This window comes from Vulpes lagopus, chromosome 8 (assembly GCF_018345385.1).
Source record: "Vulpes lagopus strain Blue_001 chromosome 8, ASM1834538v1, whole genome shotgun sequence".
Taxonomy (NCBI): domain Eukaryota; kingdom Metazoa; phylum Chordata; class Mammalia; order Carnivora; family Canidae; genus Vulpes; species Vulpes lagopus.
Genome location: NC_054831.1, coordinates 112,145,000 through 112,156,705, shown reverse-complemented (window position 1 = coordinate 112,156,705; position 11,706 = coordinate 112,145,000). Strand labels below are relative to the sequence as shown.

The following is an 11,706-nucleotide window of genomic DNA, read 5'->3' as shown; positions in this document are numbered from 1 at the left end:
CACCAGTGACAAGGGCTTTACCAGCAAACACATAAGTCAGGGGAAGTTAGTTACACGCTGAGGTGGGAGTAGGGGGAGGGAAAGTCCCCCTAGGTTGGCCTTAGCCAACGACATCTCGAGTCCCGGCCCCGGCCCGACTGTCTTCCTGCTGGAGGCTGCAACGGTGCATCTTCAGCTGAGTCAGCTGGATGTAGCGGAGGACATTGGTGTCTGTGGGCTCCCGGCTGCGGGCCTCCTGCAGGTAGCGCAGCGCGCGAGCATAGTCGCCCAGGTGGTAGAAGGCAATGCCGGCGCGGTAGGTGGCCTTGAAGTTGCCCTGCTGCTTCTCCAGGACCTTGAGACAGTACTCGCGCACCCGCTCGTAGTTCACCTCTCCCTGTCCTGACTCCAAGTACTTCTAGCGGAGCTAAATCCAGCCTCTCTGGGGATGAACAGGTGTCTTGAGCCTAGCCAATCAGGGGAGTACCTTACCCTAGTCCACCGTGATTGGTTATGCTTGAACACAAGACCCAATCAGAACCAACCTAACACAAGGAGATTTTACTGAGTTGGTTCGAGAGTACATTCTCCTTTCTGCTGGGAATGCCAGCAGTAAGGATATTGGAAGCCGGTGCTTCCAGGAGTCAATGAGTGGAACCAGAGGATGAAGATAACACAGTAGATGGCAGAGAAAATGAGCCCTAATGACTTGTCTGTGTTCTAAGCACCAGCTGTGCCTGAAGCCAGTTCTGTCCCTGGACTTTTCAGTTATATAAGCAAATAAATTCCCTTATTTCCCCAAAGCCAATTTGATTTGGGTTTTTAATCTCCCACAATTGAGAGTCCTAATTAAAACAGGAATGAACACAATAATGCATTTTGTTAATTCTATTTCTTTAAAAACTATCTATTGAGCACCTGCTGTGGGGCTTCTAAAGAAGTAGGAGGCATTGTCCTTCCACCAAAAGTGGCTTAGTTGCCAAAGAAAGAGACAATGTTCATATGCACATAAGGTACAGAATCACTTCTATGTAAAACAATAAAAAGGGTTAAGTGTTGTGTAGCAAGTGTTATTTATAAGGGTTGAGGTGATGCAAAGAAACATATCACCGTGGAAGGCAGAAGTTGGGTTTTCTCGGAGGTGAGATAAGCTGACTCAATGTCAATTTGGCATCGCCCTCTGCTTAGCCAGATGGGCATGGGCCAAAGGCTTTAAGCTTGAGATAGCACTAAGAGTCGTGGTCAACTTTGGGAAATCCTTAGGTGCCAAGGGAAAATCTAACCAACTCAACTTCCCCTTTACACATGCTTTTTGTTAACCTGGATTTGGGAAACTATCCCAGCGCTCCAGAGGCTGGGTCAGATCATTGGAAGTCATCTTGCCATTCCCCTGCAATAACCGTTACAAATGCACTACTCTTAAACTGAAGAATTATTAATAAAGTTGATATTGATTAAAAGTTAAGAACGCTTTTACTTGAAGCCAATAAAGTCCTTTTATTGATTTCACATGAAAATTATCTAAAAATCAGTCAACCAACATCTTTAGGGATCCATTGTGGACCGAGCACTTTCCTTGGTGGTGAGGGAATGTGAATGCTTGCTTCTATGTAAGATCTTGTATTCCATGAGCTTCAGAGTCAGTAGCAACCTACACAACAAACTAGATAATTATCAAGTGTTTATTTTTATATTGTGTTTATTTGTATATATCAAGTGCAGTGGTTGGTTCAAGAAGAGGAGGGGGTCAGAATGAAGACAATTCTAAAGGCAAGGTTCACATCTTCGGCAATTTTCCCACTAAGTTCAATATGGAGCCTTACAGAAAGCATATTCAACATATAGTTGTGGATTAAACAACGTTTGCTGAAGAAGATATCTCAGAGAAATATTTGGAAGATACAGGCCAGGGAGGTGGGGAATGCCCCACTTCTACTTATAAGTTTCCATCGTATGGGAAAACATGCCAGAACTGTCACTGAAAGGCTGGTCGATTGGTTTGGCTGCCCTTCCAAAGCCTTCTGTACGTTCACAAGTGAGTGAAAGATGGTTTAGGAGATGCTAAGTTCCTGTGTGTTGGACCCTGAGAGTCCTTCTTCTTTCTAACTTTTCCAGCTCTGCCCTGCCCATTAAAAAACCAGTCAAGGCAAAGATTGGGCAAGTGACTGAAACACAACTGGTTCAGGAAAAGGAAGTCGAAAGTCCTAAAGGGCAAGTAATGTTGCCCAGCTGTGTGTCTTTCCTTGGGCCATCTCTCTCACTCACTGTATTCCATCTAAAACCTGAAATACCATCAGCCTCCCTTAGTACGATACCCTAGTGTATTTTCAAATGTCCTTCTTTGTCTAGAAATGGTTGGATGGAGTGAAAATATGTATGTCCATTCCACTCTTCTATGTGCCCCACATTCTGTCACGGCCCTCACCATACCATCTTGTACTTTTGTCCATAGTTACCTGGATTGCCTTGCTTCAGTCCTTGCCACCCTTTAGTTTATTCTCAACCCAGCAGCCAGAATGATCTGCTTTGATATAAGAAATCTTTGCTCCCTCTCTCAGAATAAAAGCCTATATCCTAATAATGTTCCCATACCAGTGTTTCTCACATGAACAAGAAATTAACACAACCTGGGGAGGCTTAAAACAAACAAACAAACAAAACAAAACAATGTAGATGCTGCACCTAAAATCATTTATACCAATTCCTGGAGCTATTATATTTAAAGGTTCCCCAAGTGATTCTTTTTTCTATCAGGATTATGATCAACTTTGAACATACACAAATTAGGCCAAATGGTACATTAACCTCCATGTGCCCAGCACCCAGATCCCACATCTCTCAACCCACATCCGATGCCGCTCCCTCCATATCCCCATCCACTTCCCCCATCTTACACTATTACAGAGCAAATAAATCGAAGACATCATCCCATCTTATCCACAAATATATCAGTATGAAGCTTGGAAAGTTGAACTCTGTCTTTTTTTTTTTCAACATAGCCACCATATTATGATCACACCTAAGGAAAAAAAATGATGGCTATTGTGACCCACTGTGATGATTGAGAATCACCACCCTATGCAGCTGTCTTTCTGCTTCCCACTTGGATCACATCTACTTTCTCTCACCCTCATTCCCCTCCAGCCACATTGGCTGCCTTGAGTCTTTGGGTTCACTATTCTGCTCTTCTATCTGCATGGATGCTTGTATCCTAGGGGGACACAGAGCCCTTCCCTTGCCCACTGTCACTCCCTCAGTAAGGCTTTCCTGGATTATTCAAACTTGAAGTCCATCTTCGACCCACCCCTTCACATCCTCCCTATACCCCTTCCCTGCTTATTTTTTTCCATTGCACTTTAGTGAGTACCCCAATACTTACTGAATTAATAAAACAATATTCCCTATCAGAATAGAACTCCATGAGCTAAGGCACTATGTCATTATTTGCTGAACAAATGCATGCATGAATGATAATACTATCATTATTAATATGCCTACACATAAGCCAATAAGATGATGGGATAAAACATAAGAAATCAAATCAATAGATACTCCATTTCATAAAGCTCAGAGAAAAACTGTAAAATTTGTAAACATGAAAAGGTGAGAATAATTAATAGGTAGTACATTCACAGGGAGCTGTTAATGGAAGCTAGGGTGCTGGAAATAAAATCCTAAACCCTGAGGCTAACTTCAGAAGGGACAACTGTTCTCTTCATTAACCGTCCCTTGGGCCGCTTGTACTATAGAATTAAGCCAGGTTGGTAAAAAGGGGTCCCATATAGTTAAATAAAAGAAACAGTTGTGATATGTTGGTTAAGCCTGGCAGTCCATAAATGCATATGCACATTTATCTGATCTTATTAAAAAAGAAAAAAAAGTGTGTGCCCGTTTAGGTCCAAGCAGGCAAAATCCTAAGCATCCTTGCTTGCTGAGCATTCATATTCTCTCTTGCAGAAGAACCTGATCCCAGAGTTCATTGTACGTGTTGCTGCTCTCACTGAGTCAGGAAGGTCCTTGGCCATCTTCCAGACGCAGGAAACAGCGGGGCCAGTTGAGAATCTCTGGAAGGCTGGAGCAGTGCACCTAGGCGTGATGCAGCGGGGTACCAAAGCTGTGCTTCACTGCCTGCCTCCTCCAGGGCCAAGGAGGACAACTGGAAGCAGTCCTCTTGGAAACCACGCCTGACAGGTTGTTTCGATCTAGGTTTTGAACATTAAGTATGGGCCTCTGTCACAAAGAGGGAGCTTATTCTCACTCTTCCTGGCTGCTGAGGCATAAGACACCATGCTTGTTGTTACCTGGCAGATAAATATGCAAGGGCAGCGTCATCATAGCCACAGGAGGTGAGCTTGTGTGAGTAATAGTCTCCAGCCAGGCACTCACTCCTCTGTATTAGGAATCGCGGAAATTAGAGGTGTCCAGACGGTAAAGATGCTTCTCACTTCTTGATGATAACACAGGAACATTGGAAAACCCCGATATTACTGTGATAAAGACTCTAGTCATCAAAGTGCAATGATTACCCTCAAGAATCAGGCAAAGTTCAGCAGTGAATGCCACCCACGAGTAGGAGTGAGGGGGGCAACCAGAGAGAGCTGCATCGATTTCAATGTCCTTTACACCTAAGACTATCACTGAAGTCGTTTGTTCTGAAGTTTACTTCTCATGCTCTACGGTTCCAGGCCAGAAGCGCTGCTGTGCTCACGGAAACGGACCTGCTTTGTAAATGCAATTAAAAGGAAATGAAGTTTCGCTTAAAACCCTAATGAATTTTAGTTTGTGCTTGTTTTGTAGCTTGGGGGTGATAGGGACACAGGCTCATCTTTTCTTCCTATTAGAAGACAAAAGAGTTTATGTGTATAATGATCTGATGTCTGTAGATTCACTAATTCTATCCAGAAACATTAAAATAAGCATTATGCCGATGCGCCAGTTGTCACAATGTGGCATAACAGAACTTTGCTTGGAAAAAACTGAAGAACTGGGTGCTTTCAACAGCACAGACCCATTTTTTCCTTTTTTTTTTTAACTGCTAAAATATTGATATATCTACAACTATCCATTCATGTAAGTGGCCTGCAGCAGTTGGCTCCCCAAGTCCCAGGTGGCTTGCTAGTGGAAGCGAGTAAGGGGAACTGGTTCTGCTAAGGATGCAAGAAAGAGAACCTGGCCTTTTATATTTGCAACTTTGCCAAACCTTGTAGAAGTTTGTAAACACCATAAAATATGTTACGATGTTTACAGCATATGTCTCTTATTGTTAAGAACTATTATGAAAGTATGAGCAGAGTCTACTTCTTAAAATATTTTTTATATAATAGTTATGGCATCCAATTATACAATAGTAATTGTGAATAATTATACCAAACCCCAGTCTGTTTTATGACTACTTCTCACGCTGAGCTCGTATACTCCACATAAACACCATCTGTATCAAACATAAAACTCTTAGTTGTTCTAAGAATACAGACTTACAAAATGCAGCTTATTAGTTCTGGGGCCAAGCAGTTTCATGGCTGTTGCTCGGGTCCCCACAAACCACAGGAATCCAAAGATCTCCTCCTTCCTGGGCTGCGTTCTGTTTCATTGACATACAGCCTACTTACCTATAAGCTCAGGCTTTTTGCAGGAATCCTGGCCAAAGTGTGCAGACCGCTGACATGCTTCTGCAGAGTTTTTGTGTAGCACTGAATATGCTTAATATGCTCATCAGAGTTGTGTTCATTCCCTGCAACTGGGGCAGTGATATAAGTATTCAAAGTCAACCAAATGGTGCCTCCTGAATTTCCCTTGAGGAAGTGCTATTGAGGTCCTGGGGTGCCAGCCTTCTCTTCCAGAAACCCCCAAATGAAGGTTTCCCCCAGAAGAAGCCCCTCATTTTGTAAAAATTTTTAGCAATTGCAGAGAACAGCTTAAAAAAAAAAAGTGACTGATTTTGGAACAGTTTTGGTTCAAGAATTTAAACCTCTGTAGAAAGTTACCTTCTCAAGAGTCTGACCTTCCTATTTGGTTCAAAATATAAACAAAGCACGTATTTTGTCCCCAGTAGACAAATAATATGTTCCTCAGCAATAAGCAAACTTCAGGCATAACTGACAAATACATTTCTTCACAGAAGTAAACCCAATCCAGGGTGCTGGGTGGCTCAGTCCCTTAAGCGTCCAACTGTTGGTTTCAGCTCAGGTCATGATCTCATGGGTTGTGAGATGGAGCCCCATTCGGGCTTCCTGCTCAGTGGGGAGCCTGCCTCAGCGGGGAGCCTTCTCTCCCCTCTCCCTGTGCCCCTCCTGCTCATGCTCTCTTTGTCTAAAATAAATACATCTTAAAAACAAAAACAAAAAAAAAGAAGAAAACCCAATCCAAAAAAGATCACTTGCACCTATTCTAAAGTCACTCTGTTTTGACTAGTTGCTTGTGTCTTCTAGTTGCCTGAGGCCAAGCAGCACATTTGGGGGCTCTTGATGATCTAGAAGCAAGTATCATTGCCACCTTTTCCTGGCCTATTTCAATCCTGAAAATTTTCTCTGGTAATAGTCCCAATCTCTTTTGCTCACTAAGATTCTAGGATTTAAACTGTGAGAAAACATACATTTTTCCGGGTGAGAAATCTCTACCTCCAGATAGCTTAAGCAAGGATTTCATTTTCTGCATATGAAAGGATAGTGCATTTCCCCCATGGAATTACGTTCTGCTTTGAAAAGAGCGATAGCCCTCCCTCCTCACATTTGTTGGCCAAAATTTTCTGAACATCATTAAAAAGTCCCATGCTAGGTATGCCAGCATTTGGACACAATTTATAAAAATGTTATTATGGAGTAAATGGTGCTGGTCCTTCCAGGTAACTGTCCAAACATGCAAAGATGGATGTCTTAATTTGGCATCCAAAAAAGCACACACGAGGTTAGGCTACATGTAGGTAATTTCCTCAGATGCTATTATTTGTCCCCTGGGATTCAACATACTCAATAGCAATTACAGAGGAGAGGATTAAGAATGAGCAGAGAGGGCTGAGGGTGGAACAGCAGGCCTGAATGATTTGGACTAAGATCTTGTATCAAATTTGCAAATTACCAATTAAGGCAGGTTTAGAACACGGCATCACTTTCTCTCATTGTGACAAAGTGAAAATTAAGACTCTCTCTGCATGTCAGAGGGATGACATATCACAAGGACTGTTATCAAAAAGAATCTTACTTGGTAACAATAGGTTCTTGGATGCAAGGCAACTGACCAGAAAGAAAAAGTAGGCCAAAAATCTGAAAAGAAGCATGAGCCGTGGATCTCAAAATAGCCAGGACCCTGTTGACTAGGTGTAAGTCACTCAGACATCTTGCATATGAAAGGCCCCGAATATTCATTCCCCAGAATGCTCCTGCCTGGTGTTCAGGGTGGGGAAGTTAGAAATGTCATTCATTTCTGGTCAATCTTAGCAAGTGACTTGCTTGCAAGGTAGCTTTAGAGCTCTGTTCATTTACGGTTATGGCAATAATCAAATCTTGCAGACAGGAGACAAAGGATCAGCGAGGTCCTCACCTCCGTATTTCCTTTAACAAGTGGTGGCCTGTGGTGGAACACAGCCCATTTGGCCAGGGGGCTGTCGTCTCTGAAATGGGGCGGGAACACACAAAGCAGTAGGTAGGGTCGCTGCTGCATAATCCCTAAGGAGATGCATTCCCTATATGGTCATTGATTTCTCATGCTCAGTATTGATTCACTGGATGCCTTAAATAATGCATAACAATGCACATCTACCTGATGTTCACTCATCTAAATCTTCCCTAAAACCTGATTTTTTTTTCCTTCTTTTTTCACATGTAGTGCGGTATCACGCGTTGGCACTTTTGCGGTACCTCTAAGCCTTAACACTTGACCAGCACAGGTCAAAGCTGTTTGCCCGAATACAAAATAATTACAGAGAGACCTCGGTAGAGAAAACAATCAGACTGGAAACTATTCACACTGGAAAAACTGCCATGTGGCACTATGCCCCATGGAGAACACAGACGAGGTGGCTTTCGCTCTGGTTTACCGCCTGTCCAGCCATAAGGAAAACATGGATTATTATTCTCTTCTGTATTGATGCATTTCTGTCATCCAGGTCTGCATGTGTGTACCTACCTATCCCTCGCTATCTATCTACATCTATCCTCTATTCACACGCGTATTTATTCACATGTCCTGTATACTGATACAGAACAGATCTAAATACATGTCCTAGATATGCTGTTCATATACAAGTGTCAGAAGATGAAATAACAGGAAAGAAAGCTACAATGAGAATATTTCCATTCCAGTTCTGACTGTGCCTCTTATAAGCAGAGATACTGGAACCCGTTACAACCCGCTCTGTGCCTCAGTTTCTTAATTTGTTACATGAGGTTAACACCTGCCCTATCTAGAGAGAGAACTGCTTTGAAAAGTGCAGAGCACGATACAAATGCTCGGGATAATGAGATGTTTTACAAAAGAGCATTATTCCTCTGCTAAGAAGTGTACATCCACATTCACGTTTTCTATGAAGGTTCTTCTTTGAAATTAAATCGAGACCATCACCAACATCCCTCCCAGTGCTGCCTGCCTGAGATTTTACTCAGCAACAAAGCACAGGCTTCTTTTCATCATTCATCACATTTGAGTTCAAGCACTGAGAGGTACTTTTCACCAGTGGTGAAAATAGCTTTCTTTTCACAGCAGAAACACAGAAAAATGATCTCCCTCTTGATGCTAATGTAGGGATAAGGCTGACTCTACAGTTGTTGCCAAAAAATGCCTTACTTTGGCTTTGTGGTTGGTGTGTTCTTGCACTGGGAAGGTGGGAGTGGGGTGAGGCTAGGGAGCATGAAGTGACAGCTTTATTTAGGTATGTGAATCATTAAAATATCGAGACACATTTTCAAATGGGAATGTTGTTCCATTTTTCTTTCTGCTTTATCGCCAACTGGATTTCCCCCTTCTCAGAAGTCAGTTGATAAAATCCTTTGTGCATTTAATCAATCTTGATCATATCTTCCTCATTTGGACTTTAGTCCTTTCTGAGCTAAGCCAAAGTCCTCCTTGCTGGGCTTATAAGACCTCCTACAAACCTAACTCCTAACTTCCTTTCTAGTACCTTCTCCTGCTCACCTTCCCAGTAGCACTGTGTGTCCAGTTTGCTATGCTGTCTGCTGCTGTTTTGATGACGCTTGTGCTTTCGACATAAATGGCTTTTCTCCTGCTCCCCTTGTCTGGAGACATCTCCTGCTTGACTACCATCGTGGCCTGCTGAAATCCCACCCAACCTTCGAGGCACATCTTAAATGACCATGATTCCATGCAGCCTTCCCTAATACCCCTGACCAATTGCAATCTCTTCCCTTTTTAAAAAAAATTTTTCAATTTCTTAGACTACCAAAAAACCCCAAAAAACAAACAAAAAAAACAGCCCACCAAAACAAAACAAAATACACCCCACAAATCCTACTCAGAAAAATTTGCTTTGTTTCTTGTTAATACACTCATCATTCTGTCTGGTGGGTATATTTCTCCACTACGATACAAAAAATAAAAAGCTCCTGATGTTGAAGATGGCTTACTATTTTATTTTTTGAACCTCTGTTATGGAAAATCTCAAGTATATACAAAGTAAACAGAAGGTCTTGTTTATTTTTGTGTGTCCTTTGGGACCTATTGCCATGTTTTACATGTAGCAGAGCTAAATTTAAGTAATTAGGGCCGTAGGCAAATGGGGCTGCCTGTCTGCATATCTAACTCCAGGTTTCGTGGGTGGTTAAGCTTTTCCCCTCCATATTCATAACCTTCACACCTGTAGGATCACAAGCAACATGGGTTGAACCATTCATTGACTCACATTCAGGGAAAATATTTGTCCTTAAGGTTACTTCAGATAGTCGGTGAAGCTAACCATATTTGATGAGATGAGGAGAAAATTTTATCTAGGAATATTTTAGAAAATAAGAGAATATGAATCTGGTTGTGAATCTGTGTAGTTTTCCTGCTAAGGCACTTTTCCTATAAATGCCAGATAGGAGGGCTGTCTAAACATACCGGGGTCATAGCTTTTCTTTACCTTGCATTGTTAGTTGACACAGGTATCATTATGCCATGTCCTCCCCTTCCCAAAACCTCAACCTCCAGCTCTTAAGCCTACAATTTTAGACATTTTTTTTTAAAAACTTGTCTACTTAGCCCATTAATTTCTGCTATTACTGCGTGTGTCTGTGTGAGCAATGAAATCCTTAAAGCAAACCAGAATTCTGGAGTGATAGATTACATGCCCATGCTGTGTCATATCCAATTAACTCAAATTGACTGTACAGTGCATTATTCTGTGAGTGCATGGAAGATCAATAAATATGGGGAAAATCCACCCCAGCGCCCCACTTTCCCATCCGATTCTAGTAGATCGGTGGCGGATCATGCTACTGTGATGTGTATGCCACAGCCCAGGCAGGCAGGTGGTGCACAGACACCATTCAAACTTGGCCTATTCAATCTCAACGCCTCTAACTCGCCATTCATGCATAGCAAAACACCATCTGGTCCTATTTTGCCTCCAGCAATCACAGCTGACCAAAACCGATAATAACAGCTGTTGCAAAACAAAAGCCAAACAAAGGGGGTGGGGGGGGGGGGAAGGAAAGGTTAGATTGAAGTCCAGTGCTGAAAAATGCTCCATGAAGTGAGTTACGGGAAAGGAACCATTCAGAGGTCTGAAGCCTGCTGAATGGACACAGCGGAGGACTTCTACTTAAACTTGAGATATTAATCCATCTGTCCAGAACGCCTTCAAACCTCCGTCAGGTGGTAATACATGGCAGAAATTATGCTGCACGAAGGCATTTAAGCTTTTGCTCTTTGAGTTGAGAACTAATGACCCCGTGTCAGCTAAAAATGAAAACTCCTTATGCTCCTCCGTCATACGGCAGTACAGGTTAATGCAAAAAAGGGAACATGTTTAGCCGGAGTAATAAAATAATGGGCACCAGGCAGGGGGAGAGGAAAGGTGTGCTAGGTAGAGGTGGGCGGTGCACCGGCGCTTTGTTAATGTCTCGAGACCATTTAAGAGGAAAGGTAGTTACACCATTTAGAAAGCCCACTAATCAGATACGACATTTCTCATGCCTATTTTTCATTGCCCTGACTTATTTCTGACCTGTAACAACAAAAAAAGAAGTACAGCAGGTACTTACTGATGGTCTCAGGAATAGGAATCAGTCCCATGTATACACTGAAATGCAAGTTGATTCATAATATGCTTTGGCGAGTCCTGAGAAAAATAATCTGGTGACAAGGTTGGAGAATTGTTTTCATGATTCAAGCCTTTTGACATTTTAAACATACAGTTTTGCCTGATGATTAATTTTCTTAAACTGTAGTAATTAAACTATTTTTTTTCCTTGAAATTGACCGTCAGCGGCTTAGCAGCATTTAATCAAATGTGATAAAACCCAAGATTTATAAAATCATTTAAGAGATGTTACAACACCTGCCTCTAACTGCAAACAGTTGAAAACAGACTTCGCTTGCAATTAAGTCTTATCACTAGTGACATTTTTTTCCAAGCAATACTTCATGGGTTTTCAAAATGACAATGACAGAACTAATACACAATTACTGTCACATGTAGTTTAGCAATTAATTTTGAAGACATTTGTCTAAAGGTTTCACAACAGAATATAAAATGGTTCTTATTGTTATGTAATGTTAGTTTCAATTCACAGAAAA

The 11,706-nt window shown here is 42.0% G+C and overlaps 1 protein-coding gene across 1 annotated transcript; it reads right to left on the bottom strand.

Annotated features, from left to right (window-relative positions):
• Window positions 1-9,234, bottom strand: LOC121497797 (tetratricopeptide repeat protein 9B-like). Its single transcript, XM_041767507.1, has 2 exons — window positions 9,106-9,234; window positions 1-397 (listed from the first exon to the last, which is right to left on the bottom strand). The coding sequence occupies exons 1-2, from the start codon at window positions 9,232-9,234 to the stop codon at window positions 101-103; spliced, it is 426 nt and encodes a 141-aa protein (XP_041623441.1). The 3' UTR covers window positions 1-100.
• Between the last annotated feature and the right edge of the window lie 2,472 nt (window positions 9,235-11,706).

What these genes read in the sequence shown, in the direction of transcription:
- LOC121497797 (XM_041767507.1), bottom strand. Translation starts at nt 9,234, where the DNA reads ATGGTAGTCAAGCAGGAGATGTCTCCAGACAAGGGGAGCAGGAGAAAA. An exon ending in CACACAGTGCTACTGGGAAG is followed by an intron (nt 398 to 9,105) that starts GTGAGCAGGAGA and finishes TAGCTCCGCTAG; the next exon opens with AAGTACTTGGAGTCAGGACA.